Source organism: Chroicocephalus ridibundus, chromosome 5, assembly GCF_963924245.1.
Source record: "Chroicocephalus ridibundus chromosome 5, bChrRid1.1, whole genome shotgun sequence".
Classification (NCBI taxonomy): Eukaryota; Metazoa; Chordata; class Aves; order Charadriiformes; family Laridae; genus Chroicocephalus; species Chroicocephalus ridibundus.
In genome coordinates, this window is record NC_086288.1 from 49,842,446 (window position 1) to 49,870,361 (window position 27,916).

A 27,916-nucleotide genomic window follows, 5' to 3' on the forward strand; every position below is an offset into this window, starting at 1 on the left:
CAAGCCTTACCTTCAGGGAGAAAGTAGTTTTGTTTTATCAGCAAATATAAAACAGAATGATAGGGACTTGAAAACTTGGCTGGGGACTTCGGCTTGCCCAGTCTTCTCAGACATTCTGTTTTTTCATTGTGCTTGTTCTCTGTGCTTCTGTGGTCCCTAATTTCCCCTCTCTTCACCTGTTCTGTTCTGTCCAATGAGGGTGACGAAAGGCTTTATGCACCCTCAAATTGAGATCAAGAAAGTTGATACAGGGAAGGTCTTAGTGAGAGGTTGTACAGTGAAACTGGAAGAGACTTGTTACTATGAACCCTACTTACTATACCTCTCAATCCCACAGAGGTTTAAATTGCCACTTGAAAGAAGGAAGGTCCTAGGGTCCCTTACCATTGCCACATACCGTTAGTACTGTCGTTTAGCTGAGCAGTTACACTTGCACATGGCTGAGATGAAAGTAAGGCCTGTATAATTGGGGTAATTCTTGATGCTCTGGTTCAGTATGAATATACCAGCAGCGTAGCTGGATGTAAATTACATTGAGAGGAAGAAGTTGGTGGCTACCTGGCCTGTCTTCAACAAGAATAATCATTTGGTTGGTGCATGAAGGTGTCTGCTTTTGTCAATCCTTGCTGTTATCTCCATGCTTTCCATTATTTCTCACTGCATTTTTCCAGATTGTGGAGCTTGAGTGAGCAAGGCAGTATCTTTAGGAAATTAGAGCATGTTAGAAAATTAGCACAAATTATTTTCTCTGAAGTTTTTTTGCCTTATCTTTACCGAAAAATGTAAAAGCCCCACTGCTTTTAAAACTGCAGGAGACCTTTCTGTAGGTTTATAGAACTTCTCTTATACAAAGTTACTTGAAGGAAAGCACTGAACTTTATGCAGTGAGAAACTTTGACTTAAAATGGTTAATTGTGACATGAGATATAACCGTCTCTTTCTTTTCTCCTCCGTGACAGTGAAGAACTCAAACCATCAGAAAGCCTTAATTAAAAGGAGTGCCATCATTTTTATGTTAACGCTTAAACCCTGCCAACACAAGTAGGCTATGGCACCTTTCTATGCTTACCTCTCAGGAGCTGTGGGAAGAAAGGGAAAAGAACAGCAAAACTTATCCTTTGACTGTATACAAACAAATCCCTTGCAGCAGATTTTGTAAATATTACTACATCTTAGCTGCCCAGACCACCCATTCCTTCTTCCCATTGCTGTGCCCCCAGTAGATCAGAAGTCATCAAGATATTTCTTCCTGAGCTGTTATTTTTTCAAACGGGTGGGGGACAATCAAAAAAAAGACAGTCTTACTGTGTTGGTCAAAGGCAAATAATTTTCTGTGTGCTTACACAAGTTAAGTTCACTGTAGTTAAATACTTGTCTGGAGTGTGAATCGGGTGTTGATTTCTGATAGGAAATGTATTTTGAAAGTATAAACAAGAGTTTTGAAATCCATTTTTCTGTGAATCTGAGTTTTAGCTGAATCTAGGGGAAGAGGGCAGAAGCTGTAAAAGGGTTTTTATTTCACGGTACCTGGATGCTCTTACATCCCCTTCTTTCTCGGAACGCCTGCTCAGGATAACTTGAGTGCCCAGCAGAGGGAGTGCATACTGCATGCTCCACATTTTTCTCTACGCCAGCTTTATCCAAAGTCAGACATCATCTCATTCTGTTTTTCCAGGTGAGCATACTACAACAGCAGTACACCAGGGACACTTCAAATTAATTCTTGACTCTATTTGGATGAATTATTATAGAAGTACAGTTTTAATTATTGACTGAGATTGGTGTTTAAACAGAAATTGCTGTTTCCAGAGGTTTCATTCTTTTGTGGGAATAACTCACTTATGGCTAAAATGTTCCTTTAAAAATATTTTTTGCTGGTTAGAAAGTTTCATTTGTTAATGTCTTCCTGCTTTTCTTAAAATACTAGATTTTAATTTTTTTTGTTGTTTAGTGTCTGATTTGGAGCTGATTAGAAACAAATGATCTTGCAATTTTTAGAAGTTCTGAGAGTGTGTATGGTATTTTAAATCATGCACACTACCTTTCACTTATTTCTATAATTAGGATAGTACTTGAAGTCCTCACATTGTTAATAGAAATGTAGCTCGTTAGCTATTTTTGGTACACTGAGAGTATATTTATCTCTTATGTAATTACCTTTGGGAAGCCGTAAAAGGTTTACTACTCAGGCTGGATAAAACTTGGACAGATAAAAGCTAGTAGGTAATGCGACGTGAGAAGCATCTCGGCGCTCATTTGTCTGTTGGCAGAGTGATCGTTAAACAGGCCTATTACATTTTGAATTTCTAATTTCAAGTTATATTAACAGCCAGGGATATATAGTTTTTCATTAACTGTCTTCATTACTTTTTGTTTCACCTTTCTTTATCTTCTGTCAGATCTAAGCATGCGCTTGATCTTGATTTATTCGTGTACTTAATTTTATCCATGTGAAACATCTGGTTGAATTCAATAATGCCATTAATAATTAGATTTGGAGAAGGCCGTCCTTGTGTTGTCCAGAACCTGATATGATCCTCAAACCTTACTGCAATGCAAGCCAGATTTTTTTCTGAAAGAATAATGTCAAAACATTGTTACGTATTACATTTACAAGTTAAATATTTGCTGGTCATAATTTAGTCTTAAAATATTTTAACATGTAAAAAGATTAAAATTTTAATATGTAATAAATTAAGCCAAGCGCTCTACCAATTACTTGGCTGCAAGAGTATTGCTGATTTTGTTTCCACATCTTCAACTACAGCTTGGCATTTTATCAATGCTAATGAGTTGTTTCTACCTAATCATTTTGTAGCTTTATAATCAGCTCTTTTATAAGTCTTGTCTTTTACTTAAGTTAATGCCTGCTTTAAAAAAAAAAAAAAAAGTCACACTTGAATTTTAGATCAAAAGCAAAGGCTGTATTGTTTTTATTTTCTGCTTCTTTCTGCCGTAGAGAATCCAGTCCAGCTGACTGCTTTCTGGTTTCTGTAACAGCTTCTTGTAGTCACATCCTCCTTTTTTTCCTCTCCACTTTAGAGAAGTTGTTTCTGGGGGGTGACTAATTATCCGTAGTGATCCCTAACCATGCCTGAACCCCCATCTGCTAAAACACTCAGACCAAGGAGCCTCTGTAAGAGAAATCTTTTCCTCAGGTGATGCTTTTAAATGGGACACAAATAAAAACCCTAACTCTTAACAAAGTTGCCCTTTGAAAACCAGAAGTGTTTAATGTTGAGATTTTAATAGTAACTTGGTGTTGATTGTTAGTATGTTATCTAAAACTTAAGAGAAATATATCAATATTTGATAATTAAATCAGCATTACACCTAACGATGTCTTTTATCGGATTGTATACACCATTAGCATGTAGCATGTTCAGAATAAATAAAGTTTAATAATGTTTGTATGGTCAAAGTAGTAGGCCAGGCAACATTTTAAATTATTTATTTTGTCTAGCTAATATTTATCAAAAAAGCCAGGTCAACCAGAGCTGTAAAAGTAAACACAAAATATTAAATAAGTCATGCAGATGCTTATGCTTCCTCCTTCCCCCATTTTAACCATCATATGATAATTATTTCTGTCTGTGAAACGTCTCTTTCATAATCACTTTTCAGATAAAAGAGCTTTTCAGGTTTTTTAAGTCTTATCAGAATGTAGGACTGATATAAAACAAAACATTGTAAAATTAACCCTCAAAATAGTACTCTCTTGTTAAAGTGTCTAATCAGTTAGTCTGATGTTTTGGGGTGGTTTTTTTTCTTTTTTAGAGCTGGATGTTGCTGTGGTATATTTCATGCATTGTACTGGCTATGCAGCCTGCCGCTGTTACAAAGTTATTAAAAATATCTTGTTATGCAGATCTAGCCATGAATTCTTAAAGTTGTCACTGTGACGACCTCTGATCCCTATCTGATTCGCAGGTCGCACAATGCAATTTGGAGCTTTTCTAATAGAGTGTAAAATAAAGTAGGATGTCTCTATCATCAAGTTAACCCTTATGTTAAGTATTTAAGTTTTTCAGGCCGAAGGGTCATCTCCCTTGATTCATCTATGAATACTGAGCAGTGTGTACTCTTTAGCTAGTGGATATAAATTTGCTTCCTGCTTTTTATCCATTGTACCTTAGAAGGGGATACAGTTTATTGACGTGAATGTAATATATTTGTCAGGTTCATGAAGGTACACTGCTAAATTTGTATTTATAAAAACGGAAAAGGAGGAAAATTTTCAGGCTCAGAACACGTACTAACACATTTAAACTCAGTTTATGCAGTAATATTAAAGTAAATATATTCACATCTAATGATATCTTTGTACCTAAATTCCACAATCAGGAATAGATGTAAAATTATGTATTGCATAGGATATTTTGTTGACTTGGTGCCTGTAATAAATTAGGTTTATTTAATTGAGATGTATATTTATCAAAATACAGCATGTGAAATAATTTTTAACAACTGTGTAGTTCAGTTTCATTCATCGATGTGATCACTGAAGTAAGCTGCAATTTAGTTACTGATTTTACAGCATATGTGTGTGCAGATTATATCAGGAGACGGGGGCATACATTGGTGGTGTATACAAAGTTTTAGTAGCATGAGTTTGATCTCATCTAAGTGATAGGTGGCAATCTATCAAATGCAGTAGGACTTTTTTGTATGAATGCATGCTAATGGGAATCTTGTTATATCACATTTTAGATGAAAAGCACATTTCCTAAAATTTCATAAAGAAAATAACTAGTAATGAGAATTCTTCCCCCCCTTAGCTCTAAAAGTTAGCTTTTATCGTGCATAGGCCTCTGAAACATAAAGTTAAATAATTCAAAATATTGCCTAAGATATTTCAAGGGATCATAGGAATACTGTTCGTTGTCTCATAGATAACTTGGACTAGCTGAAAAGCGCTGGAAAACCTAAAGACTTCTCTGTGGAGGGGAAAAGAAAGAGGTGGTTTTGGTTGATCTTTGAGTTATCTGACCATAAAAAAACTTTTTGGTCCAGAAATGGATATAGCCAGTCTTCGACCTCACTGCAGCCTTAAACAATGGCTTTAAACAATTTCATCTGAACTGGTGTGCAGGGAACACCATGTAGAGGAAGATGGTTAGCCCAGAAAGAAGGGTGCCGTAGTTCAGGTATAGTGGCTGTTCAGGGTAACACTTCTAAACCTGACAGTGCCTATGTGACAGCTGCTTTCTTCTTTAGTGACAACAATTAGGGATTTCCCTCTGGTTTTAGTAATGGGAAGTGTTTTGGGAACTCTGTCCTGGGTACGTTCCTATCAGAGCATGGACTCTAAATGTGATTTTACATTGCTTGGCTTGTAGCTTTGCTGGCTTCGTCCCACCTTAGTGCGATACTTTCCTTTTGTGTTAAGATGAAAGGAAAACTGAGTAGGCGTTTTATGGAGTTCCCTTACTCATGGTTATCCATAAGTTAAGGAGAAACCAAGTTTGGTTTTCAAGGCACAGGTAGTGTGTACAACGCTGTTTTATGCTTGCCTCTTCTTTTCTTAATATTATTTAATCGATTCTTCAATTACCAAAACATTAAAAATATCAGCTCTTTCTTCATGTGTATGCATTTACCAAATCTACCTCTTAGCAGGCGGGTTTTTTGTACAGGTTGCTGTTGTACTATTTCAAGGAAACAACTTATATATTTCGGTAGTGATTTTATGGTTGGCCTAAAGATGATCTAAACATGAGCAACAATCAAAAGGGATAGTCCTGTCTCTGTTTCCTCCCCTGATGATTCCCAGTGTCTCCCTCATACCAGCAATGGAGCTCCTGTTGCAGCAGGGACATGAACTGACTGGAACCTAATCCAGAGAAGATTTCTTTGCAGAAGATATCTGAGCATTAAGCTCAGATAGTGAAACTGTCCCTTTCAGTAACTAAATAAACTCAGGTAATGCAGATCCAATTATGGAGGGTCAGTCTTTACTTTAATCCGGGGATGCAAATTGATGGAGTGATTATGATTATCTCCTCTCCCAGTGTGAACTAAAAACTGGATGAAAAAAACATACCAGCTATTACTGTTAAAATATATTCTTTTCTAGTGTGTAATAAGATGTAGTGCCTGAAGTATGTACAGTAACTGCATGGGAGCAGTACATTCCTATATTTCTCAAAGTAAGATGTAACCTTTATTTTCGTATTACACGAAGACATTTAAGGGGTGAACGCTACAGTCACTTTTGATAATACAAACTAAATATAGATATCAAATGTAGGTTTTCAGTGTAAGTTTTGTAGGAGTCATTTTTTTTTTTTTTATGTTGGGGAACTTTGTTAGCTTTAATAATGAAGGGTAACAGACTTCTGTTTTAGCTTTCTGGGATGCATGGAAATGAAAGACATTGTTAAACTTGGAGGTAACTTAAATAAAACTGTTACGCCTCCCCTGAATGTGGTATTTATTTGATGAAAAATTTGGGTTATGCAAGAGAGCTTTGCCTTTTTGATGTACTTTCCTAAGGCTTAAGAATATTTATGCAACCTAGTACTGTTGATTTTGGTGGATGGTAGGAGCCCAAGTTGTGAGGTGTGAAGATACATCTGAGGATATATCTTGTGTGGTTACTGCTAAAGAAGTATTAAACTTGCCTTGCAATATCTTCCCAAGATGATAGTTTTGTTAAATGCACCAATTTTCCAGACCACCTTTATTTGCTGTCCGCTATGAAACTGTAAATGCACAGGCTAGTTCATTGAGTATATCGGACATAATAATTTCTTCTAAACAATGCATCATTAACATCCAACGTTTTTTGAACTGTCTTGCGCCTTGAGACCTATTGGTCTCTTTGAGTAAATTTTTGCTGCTTTTTATTAAAGTCTCTCTCAAGCTTATCTGGGACCTTGAGCTTGCTAGGGTCCAGAGATGCAGTAGCTAGTAATCCAGAGTGATACAGGCTTTGTGCAGCGCGCCTCACCACTACTGACCTTCCAGTGTACATATCCAAGCTCTATATATCACTGGGTGGGATGGAGAGGGCTTTGGCACAAGACTTGAGTAAGTCTCAACCATGCGTTTCCAGGATTGTGACAATACTCACAGACTCTGGCTAGTGTACATTGTTTTAAGGAAAACTGGTTCACTGGGTGGTTTACGTTGCTAGAGCATTTTGAAGTAAGGTACACTGGGTCTCCAGCATTGTATTTAGGCTAACTGTTGGGCTGTAACCCTGTAAGCATTTTTACTAACTTTTGGAAATTATGAAATAATGTGAAAAGTGCATTCCTAAATAAAAATCAGACTGGCCAAGTAGCCTGTGTGCTGTTGAGCAACTACAAATAGAATGAACGGTGATACTTTTACTGGTAAACATAAAATGTGATTTCCATGGACCACATATCTAATTTGCAGTCATCTAGGTTTGAATTTATGCTCAAATTACAGAGCAAAGGGGAGGGAGTGCATGTGGGAGGTCCCTATAAATACAGCTCTCTTAGTAGTTTATGTGTTCCTTGTGTTTGCACACAAGAAAACTCAAGCGTGGTTCTGAAATCTGTCAAAATGCCAGCATTTATTTCCTTTTCATCCTGTGTTGGATAATATAAAAGGATGGAAAAGGAGGAACTTGTAAGAGTCCTTACATGTACGATACACTGTTTGACTATTCAGTTTCTGTTACTGGCACTGAAGAAATTATTTTTACCTACTCAGTGTTCGCTTATGTAGAATATCCCCAAATTTCATTTAAGATGACTGAAGCATGTTTTATGTTGCAGTCAAATAAAAAATGTATTTGCTTAAGGTTGCCCATTTAACTAGGTTCTGTGTCGATAAATATTCTGGTTCCCTAACCAAAATCTTCTGCCTCTAGAAAAATATTTAGTTGGCTTTGAGTAGATGCACATGAGATATTGGCATGGTGGAATAATTTGCAAGATCTTCCAGTGAGGGTATTAGCATATAAATAGCAGATGCAATGACGACCATCACAGCTGAGTACATTTAATTTTTAGTTTATAAGATAGAATGGGTTTTTAAATGCATAGCCATCAAGCCTGCTGAAAGACAAATGAAGTTTAGAGTTCACTTGTCTGAGGATGCCTTACATCATTTTTTTTTTTTTAAAAAGGGAAACAGACACACATAAAACTGAACAAAAGTGATTTCTTGGGTGAAAAGTAATTGAGATTGCAAACCAAGTTAATTAGACCATGCAAAATTTATTTAATGGTCTCAGCTGTAGTTTGCGAGTGGTATTTTAGTAAGTAGATATGACTTCTTCATGTGCTATCTTTTCTCTTCCTTCTTTTTCTAAAATAATTAGTAAATGCTGTACATTTAGTCCTATAAACTGATTGCATTATATATTTTAGTCATTTTATTGCTTGCTTTAATTATGATTGCAGAGGCTCAGGTTTTTAAATCCTCTTAACAGAATGTAGCAATCAATTTGCATAAAACTGGGAAAAGGACCAAAGGCTTTTCTTTACATCTTTCCAAGCATTGTGTGGTGGGTGGAGGGTTTTTTTCATTTATTACTGGTTGGGATGGGTACGCCAGGCATTTAACTGGAGCTGTGGTTGCACTGAGCTACACTAACAGCTGGAGGCTCTTGGAGTGTTGACTCTGAAGTATAAGATATGATTACAATTCTATTGGTATCCAGTATTTGTTTTCAGTATTTTTAAGAAGATGGAGATCGATAAAGAAACATCTGTTTTTTCAGGGTTTTGAAAATGAATTTGGAAGCAAATGGCTTGATTGCACTTGTCTAGCTGGAAAAGTCAGCACTATTTTAAGTTTTTAATGAAAATTAGGAAAACTGAGGAGACATTGTTCTAACTCTGATTACAATGAAAATAATGCATGTATATTTTCTGTCCTTTTTTTAAAACAAGCAAACCAACCTGTATTCTCATATGCAAATAAGTTCAGCCCAGGAATCTGGGAATTGTCTACCTAAATCCCATGTCCTGTCACAGTGAGATATCTAGTCAAACATTAAAAAAACCCAACACATAGTTTTGCCAATGCATGATTCATTTTGATACATGAATAAATAAATAAATATCAGCATTATAGAGCAGATCAACACTGAGCGGAAAAACTTTCTCCAGGCTACTTGAGGAGCAGTGGTGGTTCAAGTAGCCTCTGATGTCTGGGAATCTGGTCTCCATTCAAATGGACCATCCTCTAGTGACAGAGAGAAGGTAGTTCACCCTTCATCTCTGATAAGGCTGCCAAATGGTGTTAGTGACTTTCCTCGTATCGCCTGTTAATTAGAATAGATTTGAGAACAGGACCTTCTTTTTTTGCGTTCTTTGACAGGTTATTGAGAAACAAGCAGTTGCGTGACTACTTATCTTAGAGGTATTTAATTCTGTACACTACAAGAAAAGCTTTACGTTGTAGTATTTGTCACTTGAGCTTATGCTTTACTTCCCTTCAGATATGGCACGCTAGGAATGGCATATTGCTTGTTTTTATCGTAGTCTTATTTTTCTTGTTTGCAAGTACCTAACCACTCATTCCTAAAGGAATATAATTTACTAATTCTGCCACTCAAAATATTGTCTTAAATATTTATTTCTGATTTAATTGTGGGTTTCGGTTTTTGGTTTTTTTTTATTGACGTAAAAAGTTTACCTATAGTGGAAGAGTAGATAATAGGTGGCTGAACTTCATACTGCATCAGTAGAGCTTGCTTTGGAGCTTTCTTTGTGTTTGAAAAGTGGAACTAAAACAAAAGATACTTTTCTGACTAATAATGTTGTCCATGAACTCTCCTCCTTTCTGTAGGAAGGCAATGGAACAAAACAGCGTAAATGGAATGGTTCTGATGTAGTATCACTGGAATGAAGTAAATTGACATATAACTACCCACTACTACTGTGCAACTTTTTGAATTTCCACCAGTGATAACTTAACTTATTTATCTTTTTACTTTAAAATATTAATCTTGATAAAGATTATGTCAAAATAAAGACTTTATGTCTATTTGAAGGGAAAAGGGGTCCTTAGTTAGCTAAGCAGTTAATATTTTTTTTTACAGGAAATCTAAATTTAATAGAAGACCCCAGTGAAATTCAAGGGTGTGAACAATAAGCATAATATTTTATGAAAATGACCCCCATATTTAAAATCTGGCATTATATGTTATGCATTGTAGCACCAAGTCCACATCTACCTTTTAGAAAATTAAAACACATAAATTCTGTTTAGTGTTTGATATGCGCTGCACTAGCTGAAAGCCATAATGCCCCTAAAACCTTGGGTTGCTTTTCACCTTTCATAAATTCCTGGGTAGATTCTATACAAAAAATAATTTTCAGCTCCGTGGCTCATTGTTATTCAAACTTGATTGATCGTCGTCATTTACTCAGTGAGGAAGTTAAGTGCTCCTGTCATTTCCGAAGAGTATAATTGGGACGTTTCACAGGTCAGTGGTAGTGACAGGTTTCCCTTTTGATTAGTGTTAGACTGATAACAAAAATTACAGTTTCCTATGATTAATGTTTTCTATAGTACTTGAATGCACAGTTCATGGATTGTACCTAAACAAAGTGAATTTGCATCTGATTATGCCTTTTCTCTGTCAGGCTTTTCACGTGCTTTAAAGTTTTAGAGTGTGCAGGTAATACAGCAAAGTTCCGTCAATGCAGTTTTTCAAGTTGAGGATTAGTGAAGCCCACTGAATTTTAGTATATTAATCTACAGAAAGCTACGTGCCTCCAACAGCATATGAACACATCAGGAGAAATTTTAGTTAAAGATAGTACTCTTCTGAATTCTTTCTAGTCCTCTCAGATATGCCATACATGTGAGTACTTGTATTACACCCACTGATATTTTTAGGTATGATCCAGTGATTTAATGATCGCTCTGAACTGAGTCTTCTTTCGCTTACTAGTTTGATGTTATTTCTCAATTCTGTAGACCTGTTGCTGTTAATTTGCTTACAGACAACTCATGAGTAAAAACTGCAGAAATTCACATTATAAAACAGGGAAAGTAAATTGTGTAAGTCAGCTTTTACATTATGACACAGAGCTGTAGACTAAGATCATCCATGGCAAGTTTTAGCTTGGTGAAATCTTTTTTTAATAGCTAAATGAGAAATGAAACCTGAGTATGGAAAATATGATGTTGTCCTGCTACTAGGTTAAGAAGTAGGAGTGGATGTTATTTCTGAATTTAATTAAATTGGCCCTCACAGATAAAAAGGGGATGACAACACCAGCAGAATTTTGAAACCAAAATACAAGCAAACAAACTTCAACCTCTAGCCATCTTCTATTGTGCAGAGTACAAAACCTGGTGATGTTTTTCTTTCTAAAGGCCATTGGGAAGGTCTTAAAAGTTGCAGTTTAACACAGGTGTGTTTCTTTCACGTACAGTAAGGTGGATAGATAACTGGTTGAAAGACAGAGCTCAGAGGGTCGTGATTAGGGGCACAGAGTCTAGTTGGAGGTCAGTGACAAGTGGTGCTCCCCAGGGGTCAGTATTGGGTCCAGTCCTCTTCAATATATTCATCAGTGACCTGGATGAGGGAGGGGATAGAGTGCACCCTCAGCAAGTTTGCCGATGACACAAAGCTGGGGGGGGGTGGTGGCTGACACACCAGAAGGCTGTGCCGCCATACAGAGAGACCTGGACAGGTTGGAGATCTGGGCAAAGAGGAACCTTATGAAATTCAACAAGGGCAAGTGACGGGTGCTGCACCTGGGGAAGAACAACCCCCTGCACCAGTACAGCTTGGGGCTGACCTGCTGGAGAGCAGCTCAGCTGAAAGAGACCTGGGAGTCCTGGTGGACAACAGGATGACTATGAGCCAGCAATGTGCCCTTGTGGCCAAAAAGGCCAATGGCATCCTGGGGTGCATAAGAAGAGTGTGGCCAGTAGGTGGAGGGAGGTCATCCTCCCCCTCTACTCTGCCTTGGTGAGGCCGCACCTGGAGTACTGTGTCCAGTTCTGGGCTCCCCGGTGCAAGAGGGACAGGGAAGAGGGTGCAGCAAAGGGCTACCAAGATGATTAGGGGACTGGAACACCTCTCATGAAGAAAGGCTGAGGGACTTGGGTCTCTTCAGTCTGGAAAACAGACGACTGAGGGGAGACCTTATCAACACTTATAAATACTTAAAGGGTGGGTGTCAGGAGGATGGGGCCAGGCTCTTTTCAGTGGTGCCCAGCAACAGGACAAGAGGTACTGGGCACAAACTTAAGCATAGGAATTTCCACCTAAACATGAGGAGGAACTTCTTTACTTTGAGGGTGGCAGAGCACTGGAACAGGCTGCCCAGAGAGGTGGTGGAGTCTCCATCTCTGGAGACATTCAAAACCTGCCTGGATGCGTTCCTGTGCAGTCTGCTGTAGGTGACCCTGCTCTGGCAGGGGGGTTGGACTAGATGATCTCCAGAGGTCCCTTCCAACCCTGTGATTCTATCATTCTAAGTCTAGTGCCTTTGTCAGTTTGTGATTAGTGGTAGAATATTTGACCCTTTCTTTGCATTAGAATTCTATTTTGGTTTCTGCTGCGGAGGTCAGGTTCAGCGTGCATCTGTCTTGGCCATGCCAGGTAGGGCCTGAATTTCCGCTTTCCTTTAGGTGAGGAAAAGTGACAAAAAAAGTAAACAAGGATGCAGGGTCCTCCAGCATAGCCTGAAGGTTGGCAGCTCTTGAGGCAGTGATAATTGGACTGAAGAGACTATGTTATGGTTGCTACCTGTCTTTGTCAGCAGGGTACTTTCAAACATGATTATGCTGAGACTTTTATTTTAAAATGAAGACTAATTAGGTGTTCGCTGGTAAGAATGCAGTAGTAAATCTACTCTATTCTTCAGGACAGTAAATCGTTTTCATTTTTTCACTGGAACTGCAGCTTTCTTAAATTCATTTTTTAAACAAAGGGAAGAATCATACTTCTGACTTGCACCATCCATTCATTATATATTAAAACATATCAATATGTGTATTAATATCAATTAATGTTCTTTAAGAGAAGTTAATTCAGTACTTACCAAAAAGAAATGCTGATTTTTATTTTTTTTAATTTATTATTTCTTTTAAATTTTAAACTATATCCAATAAACCAAGATTGGTTTCTAGCTTTTTTGGCTTCAGAGTATACATGTGATTTAAAGGAACTCAGCTGTGCAGCTGTGACATGAGATTAGAGTAGTGAATTAAATTGGGAAAATTCTGCTGCAGGCAAAACCTGCAGTATCCTCCTGTGCTTGTAACAATGAGTAGTTGATATGAATATCAGCGTAAGTCAGGTGCAGTAAGAAAAGTAAAGAACACAGCTGAAAATAGTAAAAATTATGCCATTCCTTATCTGTTGCTTTGGCTTGCTGCAGTAAAGTTGAAAAAAGCGATAGCCTATAGTAAGGTTGGTTTTATTGGCTACCCCTTATTATTTCCTAGACTTCTAAAAGTGCATGGCAAACATACAATAATGTGCTAATTATGTTGTTGTTAAGAATTAGGTGACTCCCAAGGTGGGCAAAGGAAAAAAAAGCATAAAACCTCCATCATTGCTGCCTTTTTAGGGTAGTTAGCATTTGCTAATTTGAAGTTCTAATAGTATGGGCCATGTCTGAGGTGGCACAGGTTCTTTTAGCTTATGTAAAAGTGAAGAAGAAAAATTCATTTTCAGGTATGGAACAAGCTTAGGAAAAAAATAATGTAGAGACTTGCTGGCACATATACAGTAGTAGCTAGCTGGAATGATATATAGAAAGCCACTTGTGTGAATGAATTACCTTGGTTAGTTGGTAGGAACTCCATTTTTATTTTTCGTCTAGGCATAGATATTCAATTTCAGAACTGCTGTATAGACCAAGTGCACGTTTTAAAAATCCCATTTTGTTAGTCTTGACCACAGTAATGTATGCAGTCTAATGGTATGAATGGTTAGGATGTACCAAATTAGTTAAGAACATATCAAATTATTTTTAGTGCTGTTGTGAAGAAACACGGTAAAACATTGTTGTATACAGATCTGAATGTTCTTACTTTGGTCAGTATTAGCTTGCCAGTCCATTGGCTTCCCCTCTTGTTTGCCTGCTTTGGTTTTGAGCTCTTAAACAATTTGTGATATTTACCATGCCACAGACTATTTGGGTGCAACTAAATGAGTAAAGTCAAGCAAAGGAGAAGAGATAAGGCTATAATTTGCTCATTAAGTCAAAATCTTGATGTTATTTTAAGATTTTTTTGGTCTTATTTTATAGTTTCACACTTTCTCAGACTTCACCAACTGCATGTGTTCTAATGGATAAAAGGGGCTTTAAAGAAGCCCTTAGGATAGAGCATGGCTTTAGAGATAAAATGGTAAGCAAAGGCCTAATCTTAGATAAAGATTAAATACATAATTAGGGAAATACTTTTGACATAAAGCAGTCTCAGTAGGGCTATCAAGATGTCTGCGAAATATTTTCAGTGTGAAGGGAAATGAAAAGCAGTCTTCACATTTGAAAAGAAAAAAAAAAACATCAACAAAAATCTCTCTGTAGATGAAAGCCTCGGATGACGATGATGACGACGAGGACGAAGATGAATTTGTGGAGGTCCCTGAGAAGGAAGGTTATGAGCCCCACATTCCAGACCACCTGCGTAAGGAATATGGTGAGTTTGCCCAGCTGTGACAAGCTTTATCCCTGCATGTTACTGCTGCACTAAAGTAAATAAACAGCCATTCTGAAGTAATAAAGTGATCAGCGGTGTGGGTAATCTCTGAGTGCTATGAGGAAGTCATTACATAGATACGGGAGCAGCGATTGGCTCTACATAAACAAATACTTTCTAGGAGCAAGAGCAACTGAGACGAGAAGCTTATTTCATTCCATCATGTTCCACTGTAGTTTAGAGCCAGAAGCAGCACCGTGTGTGCTTATAAGTGTGCTAAACACATACTGGGAGTGCAGGGATTGCAAAGTAAAACTGTAAATGAGCCTGAATGTTAGAAATACTGGTAGCAGTCTGGTGAGATGGGATAAGGTTTTTTACTATCACCTGAATTACAAAGAGCTGGAGATGTGCAGCAGCTTCCTCCCACAGGGTCGCCAACTGACAGCTCAGAAAGAAGGCCTTTTTTTTCTTTGGGTGTTGCTATCACAAGATGTTAAATGGAGCTCAGCCTTTAAGTGCAGAATTATAGCCACAAATGACAAAATATAATCGTGCCTTCTTTTAACACATCCTAAAAGTGTTTTTTAAAAATAAAGACATACTTATAATGTGTTTTTGTGAAATCGAGAGGGGAGTTACTGAGGAAAGTTAATCTCAAATAATTAAATTTCAGTGCGTTACTCCTTGTCCTTTGTACATCTAGCTTATTAAGAGTCTGCAGCTTTGCCTCTGTGTTATATCATGTATTTTAAGATTCAGAAGATTTCTGTACATTGTAGAGGCGAGGGTAGCTGCCATCACACAGAAGTTAAAAACTTCAGACACCGTAATAAGTTTCTTGCTCCTTTGTTTCTCCATGTGCTGGTGCTGTGTTGTGCCTTTTTCAATCCTGTTCATGCTTTTTTTTTTTTTTTAAAACTTATCTGCAGTTTGCATCATAGAAGTCAGGCTGCAGCTATAACCTGTATAAGCCAAATGTTTCTTTTTGTTGAAATGAGGGGGTGTGCCTGTGTAAACCCAAGCTGATATAGCTCAAGTGAACTTCTTACTGTCTTCTGCCATCCAATTTGGCTACAGACAGTGAAAGATGATCAGTAATGATCACCTGTAGTGGCTGGGGTCAACTCATGGACATGTCCAGGTGTGAAGTCCTGCTAGTGCCTCAGTCCATCTACCCCATCTAGACCTAACCTACCAGGACACCCTGGGAAGTAAGGCCTGGGTTGATTATCTGCACGTCCGTGTTCCCCACCTAAGGAGTTACAGCAAGTCCAGCTGTCTGGTTCCTCTTTGTTTGCAGAACTTAGATGTCTCTGTTCCTCCATGCCTTTAAAAAAATGTGGAAGTTAGCAGCTATATATAGAGGACTGAGATTAGATGAGCGCCCTAGTGAGCAGGTAGCTGCAATGTGGTTTTACATTACTCTTGGTGTATATGTTGCCTGAAATAGTCTGTAGTTGCTTACTTTGTCCAGCCAAGGGGAAGATGAATTGAAACCGGGAGTACTGAGACAGTGAAATGGGAAGTGGATGGGCATGTTAGATGAGAACACAGGACGGTGGGGAAGGGCTGCAGGATGCAAACCCATGAGCAGGGCAGCTTTTTATTTTTTTTTTTTTGTTCATGGAAAAAAGGTTACATTTTGATAAAATTATACCAGTGTATGTTGGCTATTCTGACTACCTCAGTCTTGCAAAAAATACTGAATAAGTTCTAATTATTGTGAAGAGCAGAACTTTCAGAAAAGGAATATAATGGAAGAGAGGTGTAGCAGCCTTCCAGACAGTTGCGAAAAGCTTCTTATGTATATGTGGCTAATGAAAGAGTCCTAAAACATTGGTAGTAATAGTAAACGAATGAGCAAATGAGGTTAGTTATTAGCATAGCTGTGGTTCTTCTTTGGTTTTTTTCCTTCTTTGTGCCAAAACTGGTATTTTCTTAATACTTCCAGGCACTAGAACTTGTTTTTCATATCTCTAACAGCTGCCTGATGAATCTTAACATGCAAAAGTTCTGTTTATATTTGTCAGCTTCCACTGGAAGTGAAATGTACTCATCTCTTCCCTTTCTCCCTCTCTCCCTTTCCTCCCCTGTCTTCCTTATAGACACACATTTTAAAAAAATAAAGCACCTCACCACCCTTTGTATCTCACTAACACAATACTTCACTGCTATTTGAATTCCTCCTCATGAAGAAGGATAAAAGAACAAGCCTACTATCTACGCAAGGATGTTTTAAAAATCTGTATAAAATAGATTGAGAAATTCCCAATTTGTATTTAAACTATTGCTGATAGGAAAATATATTATAGTGAAGAAGCCAATCAATCAGAAAGCAAACCCTTTCTCATTTTGTATATGTGTAGTTATGTAGGAGCTAATGGTCACACTTGGCTGTTCTTTATCTGATGTGGGTGTTAAAAATAGCATTTTGAAAGAAATGACCCATTCTTGATGTTCCTGAAGTCATTCAGCTTTTCTTGCTGCCATTTGAAGTTATTATGTGAGCTCCCAGTTCAGGAAAGAGTCTGCAAAGAATTCAGAATTCCTGAAAAGAATTTAGGCAATCTTTTAAGCATGTGCTTTCTTCTATCTTTGTGTACTTAAGTGCTTTTTTAGACCAACTGATCGGTTCAAAGTCTATTTCAGAAGTTGGTATATAACTATTGTGTAAATCAGCTGGCTTCTGTGTAATTACTTCAGGTCTGCATGAGAACTATAATTGCTCTACTGGATTCTTTTCTGCACATTTTAATAAGCAAAACCAAAATAAGATTCCTTTGGCATGTTTTGTTTAGAAAAGTGAGTTATCCTAATAAAATACACAAGAATATCTTGATTTCATAGTTGGATGTTAATATCAAGAGTTGGCTGTGTTAGGCAGCCACCTCTGTGATTAAATATGGTTCTTTGTTCCATGTGCAAGTGCAGTTATCATAGCAGTGACTTCAGTTTTATCTAAATATAATCCAGGTGGGGTTTTGTTGCATTTCTTCAGTTCACATTTAGTTCATGAGGACTCTGAGCTAAGAAAATTACAGTCTCTGCAAGTGGAGTGTTCCAACTGGAACATTAAACCTTCCATGTAAAATAAAATCTCAGTGTTATGTAGAAGGTGTGAACAATGTAAAGCTTTTTTTTTTTTTCCTTTTGCTGTTACTTGTCCTGAAAAAAAACAGAAAAAGTGATCAGCTCCTCAGATTAACTTTTTATACTAAACAGGAAAACAAAGTTGTAAAATATGACTGTGGAAATGGATTGAAATGTGACATTTAAATTACTGATTTAAAAATCACTTTATTCCCTTTCACTTCTCTTAGGAAAACAGAATTATCCTACCAACAAAGTAAATTTCGAGCTGAGATGCTATTTCTGGTGATGCATATGTGTATTTGCGATTCCTCTGAGATCTGAGAAGTTTGTGGAAAATTAAAAGATATTTAAGCCAGGGGAAGTTTTGCATGCCTAAGTATATAGACATGTGCAGTTCTATTATCTGTGTGTATATGTAGTTGATGGTCTCAAAATTGATTGTGATATTTAATATATAAGATGAACTGAGCACGGGTACAATTTGGGTGGAGGGAGAATTAAACAAGTCAATTTGAATCTCCATGTATAAGATGAAATGTAAATTTGTTAAAAGAATTTAGGTGATTAGATAACTGAAGTGTGAAGATATAACCCATTAGGGGTGTCATGCCAAATTAGCATTACCAGACTTTTAACGACCTCCCATTTGTATAATCCTTATTTACACTTGCACCTGATGTCTGCAACAGACAAGAGACCAGCCATCCCGTGGTACCACAGAGCCGTTTTAAATACATTGTGTTGCTAAAAAGGAATATTGGACTGAAAAAGGAACAGCGCTGTGAAAATAATTTTCATAGGGTTACTCTGGTTCTCAGCACTTTGCACTGATGTTGCTTGTATCTGTTGAAGAATAACTTGCCCTTGTATGGCTAGCATTGCTAACCCCTTAAAAATTGAGGCATTATCCATTTGAAAGAAAGCTTTAGGGAGAGATAAAATCTTATTTCCACTTGAGATTTCCCACACTCCAGCCTTTGCTGGTCAGCTGTTTCATTGGCTTAAAGCCTTAAGGTGAATAAGGTAAGGGGTGGAACTGTGCAGCTTCTGACGTTGTTCTTGTGCCACAGACAGAATTTAGTGCTGACACCAGGATAAGAGATTCTTTCCTGCCCTTGGTGGTGTTGGCATAGCTTGCAGCTGAGCTCTGAACTGCACGGGAAGTGATCCGTTTTGAGAGACGTGCTTTTCCATGTAAAAATGGAACAATTCTCAGATCTAGTTCAAAGCACCCACCTCCCGAAACTGTTGTCTGTCAATGGGTTTTCTCAATTCATAATTCTGACTTGTGTCTTAATGCGTGCATCCATTAACTTACTTATGCAATACTACTGTGAGGTACAGGGAAGTGCTATTGCCATCTTACAAGTGGTGACATGAGAAAGCTGTCTGACTTGGTAATATTAGCATGGAAGCTGTCTGCTCATTATCAGCTTTCATCCTTATCCAAAGTTATATGAGAAATGACTGTACAGTTAAGAACACAAACGATTATTTCAAATCAGGTTATTTCTCTTGTATTTGAGCCTTAAGCTAAAATGGTTTTAGGTCCCTGATAGCCACTTCAGTGGTTCACATGGCATGTTAAAGCCTGCTTGGGATTTCTTTCATATCAGGATCAAAGCTGCAATTCTAAAATCCCAAGAGTTAGTTCTATCCATTTCAGAAATTCTTTCCTATTCCCATCACAGTGATGTGCCTTTGTGGGTTAGATGTCCCCACACTGCCTTTTGTAATCTGATGGTGTCTGGGTCATGCCTTTTCTGTGTGTTAAGTAGCTTCTTTTTTTTTTTTTTTTAATATATGAAATGTCATAACAACATGGGAAAGAAAGCTTATACCCCAATTGAACAAATAAGGTGTACAAAACCAGACTATTTCCTTAGTAGAGAAGTTGCCACCTGTTTTTTACATAGAACTAGGAGTGCTTACAGACTACACAAGCTATTCTAGTGCAGCTCCCACAGAACGTCTTAGAAACGTGAATAAACTTGCTATTGTGGCAGTTTATTAAAGGTACGGGGTTTTTATAGCTGTCGTGGTTAAACCCAGCCAGCAGCTAGAACCATGCAGTCACTTGCTCACTCTCCCCAGTTGTGATGGGAGAGAGAATCAGAAGGGTAAAAGTGAGGAAAAACTCTTGGATTGAGCTAAAGACAGTTTAATAAGTGGAGCAAAAGCCGCACACGCAAGCAGAGCAAACCAAGGAATTCATTCCCTGCTTCCCATCAGCAGGCAGGTGTTCAGCCATCTCCACGAAAGCAGGGCTCCATCAAGTGTAATGGTTACTTGGGAAGACAAACGCCATTAATACAAATGTCATCCCTGCTTCCTTCTTCCCCCAGCTTTACACACTCAGCATGACATCCCATGATATGGAATATTTCTTTGGTCAGTTGGGGTCAGCTGTCCCTGCTGTGTCTCCTCCCAAATTCTTGTGCCCCCCTCAGTCTACTTGCTGGAGGGGTGATGTGAGGAGCAGAAAAGGCCTTGACCGCTTAGCAACAAACAAAAACTTTTGTGCACTCTCATAATTGTTTCTCATCCCAAATCTAAAATATAGCACTTCTAGTAAGAAAATTAGCTCTATCCCAACTGAAACCATGACAACGGCTTTTGCATTTTCTCTGAACGTTAAAAAGCCTGTATTAGAAAGAATGATAAAATACTGCTTAAGCAAATGCATGATTGAATTTTTAGATCTGAAGACATAAAAGTCATGCACTTCATGGCTTTTATTCAGAAAATTGCACTTGTTTGTATTGACTAGGTGTACTGTAATCTGTACCTAAGCAGCAGACTTCCATGCATATTGTTTTAAAAGTTTTATTCTCTTGACTGGCATCCATCAAGACATGTAGAGGACATAATGATTAAAAGTAAAACTGCCTCGGAAATGTGGAATATAATAGAATTGTCATTAGAGATTTAAAAATCCAGGAAAATTAATTACTAATTTATTGGAATCTGATTTTTTTTTCATTCCCTACAGAAAATATTTTCTAAATGTTTTTGTTTGTGTGGTCAAGTACTAATGTTTTATGTGTGTCACGCTGAATTTGAAGCCCTGCATGTTGTCTAACCATATGTATCGCTGTGTAGCTTCACTATGCTGACTCTTTCTTAGCTCTGTTTGTCTCCTTCATTTTTTATGTAGGAAGTAGGAAAACAGTGGTTTTAGTTGCTGCGTACAATAATAATGTGCTCTTTTATCCTACATCTAAATGAAGTTTCTCCCATAAAAAGGCTGTTTTATATAACAGATTTAAAGCTAGACATGGCAAAAAGAGCATGTATGCAAGTGTTGATAAGGTGAAACAGAAACCACTTATTTTGACCTGTGAGGAAACCATGGCTTTCATACTGGTCTTTTTTCCTTTGTAGAAGCATCTAACAGATTTAGTTGATACAGAATGATTATCTGTTGATTTTACAGTTAGGTTATCCTCTGTTTTGTGTTTGTTTGGGTTTTGGTTTTTTTTTTTGGTTGTTGTTGTTTTTAATAGTGCACATGAAAATCTTCTGGAAATCATGGGGAAAAAGCACAAATCCTACGTGTTGCATTTACATCCCTAACTACAGCATCTAAACATATCCGAAATACTCAGTAAAAGACTTGTTTTCAGGGCTTATTAGTCTTTTAGGAAAACATTTTGTTTTGTTTTCTGTTATTAGGATTGATTAGAGTTCCCCAGTGGTAGGCATATTTGAAAAACTTAATAAAAGTAATTTTGTAATAGCTCTTAAATGGCAGGGTGTTGATCAAGTCTAGGCTTCCACAGGAGGGAGATTGATTATCATGGCAATGATCATGAAGTAGACTTGACGCAAGGATGACTCAATGCGAATAAGAGAACGCAAGTTTGGGACCGGTACAGCAGCTTCTGTACCGATACAAAACATACAAAATGTAAAGTGGTTTTATTTTACTTTACATACAAAATGTAACGTGGATTTATTTGAGGCGAGAAGTACGTCTGAAGAGCAGTTTGGTCAATTGCTTTCATCAGCCACAGGCCATAAAAATGTGCATCACCACGATTATTAACCAAATGATTGTGCCCTGCCTTATTTGTGATGAAAACAAATATTTTTGATGATGTTATTATTTGGGAATGAAGCTGCTGAGGTTCTACTGACTGTTGAATCATTAAATAGACACGTGTGCTGGCTAAATGGAAATTAAAAATGATACTTAAGCTTTTTCCTTCCTTAGTACAATGATTTCTCAGTTTGTCTGGGTTCTGCTTTAAAAGCCTAGTAGCTTTTTAGTCTGGTTTGATTTGTCTGGTCTCCATACCTCAGGAACTTCCTGAGGGGATTCTTCCTGCGTGTGAAGAACACGAAGAACAGTTTTATGTGGAGAAACAGCTCAGTGGAGACCACAGCGAAAACAAACTCTGCAGACTTCAGAGTACATGAAGCATACTTCTCAGGAACTGAATTTGAGGCTTAGATTTACACTATCTAGGCTAAATAAGGACATGTGGGTATTACTTGACTTCTTTAAGGGGAAGAAACAAACCATGTTTTGCAGGGGGAAGGACAGGCAGAATTACCCACTTACCTTTCACTGCCCTGTGAAATTTGGGTTCCTTTTACCCAAATTTGGAAAATGCAGTTAACATGCAGTTGTGTTTCTCTCCCTTGACAAGAGTCTAGTATTTAGAAAAAGATTTCTATTAATATGACTGTAAATCCTTTTTTAAAAAAAATCATAGTTGTTACATGATTGAAATAACATGCATCGATTTGCTATAAATATTATAGATGACAGATATTCAGCAACGAAGCGGACCTCAATGCTGTACTGCTATAATCAAATATGTTTTGTGGGGTCTAAATTTTTCTTTGCATATACGACATTAGAAGTATTTAATTACAAGTTTACAATTGAGATTGCGTCAATATATTAGTATGTTTTGAATATATCTGTATATGGACAAACACATATTCTATATAGCTACACTTAGAACAATAGTTGAGTAAAGCTTACTGTGATACAGTATTTGGAATGAAGATAACTTCGCATATTTTCTAAAAAAACATTAGCACTTCCAATAAAATACTTCTACATCCATGTAGAAGTTGATTGTAGATATTTGCCTCCTAATCAGTTGATCGTGCAGACCCTTCCTCGCTCTCAGGCAAGGTCCTTCTATGTAAATAAGGTTCCCGGAAAAATCTGACAGGACGTGGGATATATTTGATTCCTACTAAAGTTCTTAGAAATTAATAGTCATTGCACAGGATGCTGATAATACTTCCAAGTGGTTTGTGATGGTAGTGTACCTCGTAGGAACTATGCAATGGCCAGGGACTGCGTAACGACAAGCAAGAAGTTTAAAAGATCAGGGTATGAGGTGTGGAAAGGTTTTAATCTAAACTCTGCTGCTTTGATTCTGATTCTTAGCTACAGTTGTAAACCAACAATAAATAGGGATAATGAATGAGAATTAGGATTATAACAAATTAACATATTCTGTAAGCCAAACAAAGTATTCATGTAAAGTTAATCAACTCTTCTAGTTAACTAACATAGTTGTTATCTTTTTTTCTTTAGTTAGAAGTTACAAAGTAGAAATCTAAAATTTTAGATAAATGTAAATGAGCATAGATGCATTCAAAGGTGCTGGGGGATCTTTTTTGTTTTTTTAAAATCTCCGATTAAAAAAGACCCTTTGACAACTCTTAAAAAGTGGTGTCATTTATACAGAAATATTAATATGTGCAGTTGTCCGTGTGATAAGTTGCTTTGAGTGCACACACAGCTTATGTGTGCTGTGAGAATATTTGCTAAAGCAACCTCTGGCATTTCAGCATCCTTCCCTATCAGCTGCAGACAATAATTTGTTTAGTGGTATTCAAGAGTAAGATAAAAACTGTGACTATCTAAAATTAAAGAGGGAGTTTTCTACCACAATAAATCCTAAGTGTTTTAATCAGTCTTATCTCTGTATGAATGCTTTTAAGGTTTTGTTCATAACAGATATCTTTGTTATTTTTTTCCTCATTTTAGAGTTTTGTGTAGATGAAGTGATACTAACAAGAAAAGAGCCTGATTTTTTTAGGTAGGTACAGATGAAATTTGATCCAAATTTAAAAAACAACAAAAACTGAATATTCCTTTAATTTGTGATGGTTTCATAAAGGTCACATATCTGCCAGGAATGACACATAATTCAAACCTCCATCCCTTATGAGTAGCAGAACCTTCAGAGATAATGAAATCTTCCTGCCACATGATCACCTATGTTAATTTTGTTCACACATACATTTGTGCATGGAGAAGTACAGCAGAACTGATCCTGAAACACTGAAGTTGTTGGGAAGCAATGCCCCAGACATTGACTTGAACCTCCGGCTCTGCAATTCCATATGAACTAAGCTTTGCAAAGTTCTCTTCACTTAGCAGTAAAGCTTATTGTGCTTCCTGAGTAAAATACATGCAGTTTTTTTTGATTATGAGCACAGGAGAGGGTAAGTGGGGAAATATTGTACCTGAGCTGCTGGATTTTCCTGACAGTCTTGGAGAGTGTCTCTGCTAATATAAATCACTTACATTCAGCTTGACTAAGATTCAGCAAATGGGAAACAGAAGATTTCATTTTTATTTTTTTTTTCAGGAAAGTTGAAGTCCATAATACTTGTTTATATTCTATCTTCGTTTTTTCAATTAAACTTAAGTGAATCTGAAGTAGCTAGATTTCGTCTAAATCCACACAGCTGAGGAAACCTGTGTTTGCTCTTTCTCTGAATTTTCACTGAGGGGCTTTTATCTCCCCCTAATCCCACCATTTCTGTCAGGACATAATCTCTTTCTCAAATTTACATTTTAATTACAAGGCCAGCTGAACTAGCTAAAATCAATAATGTCAGCATTCAGCAGCCTAACTTCAGCTGAAACCCCAGCTTCTCTTTCTCCTTCTATCGATTTGTCTTGTGAACACAGTCTACTTTATTGCTTCAGGCAAATAGGTGCCATTTGGTCAATTTAAACAAAAAGGAGGATTTGAACATTTTTATGATTCTTTCTAAAAGCTGCTATTGGAACAATTTGAACCCAGGTACTGTAATTGTGTTAAATAACATAGGCAGAACAGCAGAATTCTTAAGAGGAATTTTACTTTTAAAACTGCTCTTGATCCCATCTATGTCTTAAAAACAAAACAAAAAAGACTCACCCTGACACTGGATACCATTCAGCTAGGGCTGTCTGCGTGGTAACTCTTGCCTTTATCTTGTTAGCAAAAACTAATTTTATAAACAAATATTTTTTAAAAAAATCCCCAGTAGAGGCAGTGTTACTGACATCGTAGTGTATTTAACTTTAGCCATTTTTCTGTTAATGGTTTAAAATAAAAAATCAATGGGAAAATATTTTGTTCTTGTAACTCTTAAGAATTCCTATATTGATCTTTTGGATGTGATTTTATCTATCTAAATGTCACATTGTCCGTTTATCTCTCTTGCCTTTTCTGTGTGTTGCTGACTGCTTGTCTCTGCCGTTTCCCCTCCTCTCCGCCCCCAAGCAAAACCAGTGTAGTGAACAAGTATTCATGCTTTCCATAAACATTGTAGGAAAAATTGGATTAAAACTAGGATTTCGTGAGAACTTCTAATACATATGCACATGTTCTTTCTGAAGAGGAAAAAAAAAAAGCATGGTGAGACACATACCTGCTACCTTCTGACTTCAAGATAGTTTGTAAGTAGTACACATACAAGTGCTCTCAAAACTGTTGCTTTAAACAGTGCTTTTCAGAAAGGTATTGTTGTCCTTAAAAAAAAAAAAAATAAAAAAAAGAGAGAGCTAAAAAAGGCAACAGGCAATTGTAAATGCTAAGTGCAGTCTAAGCAATTCTACATTACAGACACAATCTATCACATATTTTTGTCAGCTAACCTTGTTCATGACAAAGGGCCTGTTTGTAACTTTCTGTCATAAAAGTAAACTTACTGTTCCAAAACCTGATGATTGTGATGATTCTAAAGTGTGGTTGTAACAGAATCTTTTGGGTTAATTCTCTTTCGCTTTCATGCAAAGCATCTGAGAGGGCTTTTTCCCTTTCTATTTCCACTTTCCACACTTTTGTGGAGGCACCGTTATCCCTCTTGAACAGCGAGCCCACAGCCTAATAAATGTCATGAGATCATTTCTTTTGCTATTTAGCCTAGATATTTCTCTGCTTAGTTCCATCCTATTACGCTTAATTATCGTTTCCCTTATTGCTGGTCCTTCTGCTAATTTTGAGACCCTTTTCCAATGCACAGATTAGTCCTTTGAATGAATTTTTTTTAAACAATGTTCCTTAAAGCCTTGTTGACTTTGGGATGGGAAGTTAGATAACAAGGTGAATGTGGTGTGTTCATCGCTTTCATTAGAGTATGTGATGTGGGCGTGACTAAGGCAGTAGTAGTGTTGGGCATGCTCAGCAGCAGCATCCCCAGCCAAAGGCAAGATGGCCTGTGTCTCTACAGCTGGTAGGCAGGTTCTAAACTCCATTCTGAGGGCATAAAAGTTAAAGAGGAGCGATCCTTCTTTGCATGACAGTCCATGCTAACTTCAATTCCCAGGAAGCATTGGACAAGCTCAAGCAGCACTCTCTTTCAAGATGCACAGCCTTAGGAATGTGGGCTTTGGTTTTGGGGTGTTTTCTAGAGAGTAGAACAGGGAGTCAGGGAAGAGCGGGGTTTGACAATGCCTGCTGCCTGCAAACGTTCGGACAGTTGGTTACTCGCTGAAGTCTTTCCAGGACAGCCACAGGACTGGCGCTACTGAAACGCTCACTCTCAGGTGTGTGTCCCCACTCCTGTGGGCTATCTACACAATACTCGAGTAGCTTTTTCTTAGGAAACGTGGAGTGCATCAGCCTGCCAGAGCTGGGTCTGGTCTCTCTATGGACATGGGAGAATATTACCACTCACAGGTTGCACCACGGATATATTTGCCTCAACTGTCTTGTTAAAATGGTCCACATTGCTCTTTGTCATACACTAGATAAGCAGAAGGAATGTATTGAGCTCTCATGGGAGAGTGAAGAGAATCCAGAGAAGTCTCTGTGAATACTTATTAACTGCTGATGGCTAGTGCTTCCTCATCCTCTTTCCTCCTCAAGATCCTGTTTCCTTCCCTCTCTTGTCTTGAAAGGGGTAAGTAAGCTATCTGCCACAGTTGTCATTACTGGCCTCTGCTCTGAATCACCTTGTCCTTAAAACATTTTCCTTCATTGTTACCAGTATAAACCATACTAGATAGAGATATGGGATCTCAGAGATGGTCTTAGAAGAGTACTTGAGAGTATTCTGGGGCGCTCCTTTTCCTCTGGAGTCAGTTGTATTCAGAAGACCTAGGAATGACTGAAGTGACCATTCGCTGTATGCAGCAACATTTAAAGACCACACACGCACACAAGCCAGATCCAACTGTCTGTCTGCTTTTGTTTCTCCTCTCCTTCTGGGGGGCTCTAGCTTTGTGGATTTTGAATTGGGATTGTCGGCTCTCTCTGGGGAGACAGTGTCCAGAACTTGGTTAAGCAGGGGGTTGACAGAGCATCCTTCTCAGTGCGCTGAGCATGGAACCTTGGAAACCGAAGAGATGTCATTCCCTGCCCAAGGACTCAGCTCCTGATCTAGGTACTTGGAAAGTTTAGACCCATGTGTATGTGGGGGGTGGATCTAGAAGGTTGCCAGCTCAGCAACTTGACCTGTGGCTGGAGTCAGGCAATGCCTTCTGTGTGGTTGCACCCCAAAGGTTACAGGAAACACGTGGTACAAATGAATCAAGGTCAGAAAGACCTTATAAAGTGGAAGGAAGGGGACAGATCAAGTTGCTCTCATTTTGTCTGTGAAAAATATGTTTTTCTCTGAAATGAAAATATTTTGTGTACCAAAGCTAAGTGCCACTACAGGCCCTGTGATTTCCCACTCAGAGGGCAGGTCATACCACATTAGCTTTCCCTTTTTTAGTTGACATTTTGTAATACATTTAATGGTTAGCAAAACAAATTAGCAAAGCAAGAGTATTTCTGGATACAGCTTCAGGGCTGGCTAGAAGTAGGCAAGAGACTAAAAGTTCCAATTAAGCATTGGCTAAAAACGTCAGGTAAACTCAGGTTGTTTTTCATAAGAAGGCTGAGATAATGTGCGTAAAACTTTAGTCTTGTGAAACCATGACTTTTTGTGTTGATTTAGTTTTCTTCAGGGGGGATGGCCTTGC

At 37.7% G+C, this 27,916-nt stretch overlaps 1 protein-coding gene across 1 annotated transcript in view; it reads left to right on the forward strand.

The window, feature by feature from the left end:
* UVSSA (UV stimulated scaffold protein A) overlaps positions 1 to 27,916 on the forward strand; it is a 59,015-nt gene that overhangs the window by 11,363 nt on the left and 19,736 nt on the right. The window contains exon 8 of the mRNA XM_063336244.1: positions 14,490 to 14,601. Within this exon, the coding sequence (XP_063192314.1) occupies positions 14,490 to 14,601 (112 nt within the window). The remainder of the gene's footprint in view (positions 1 to 14,489; positions 14,602 to 27,916) is intronic.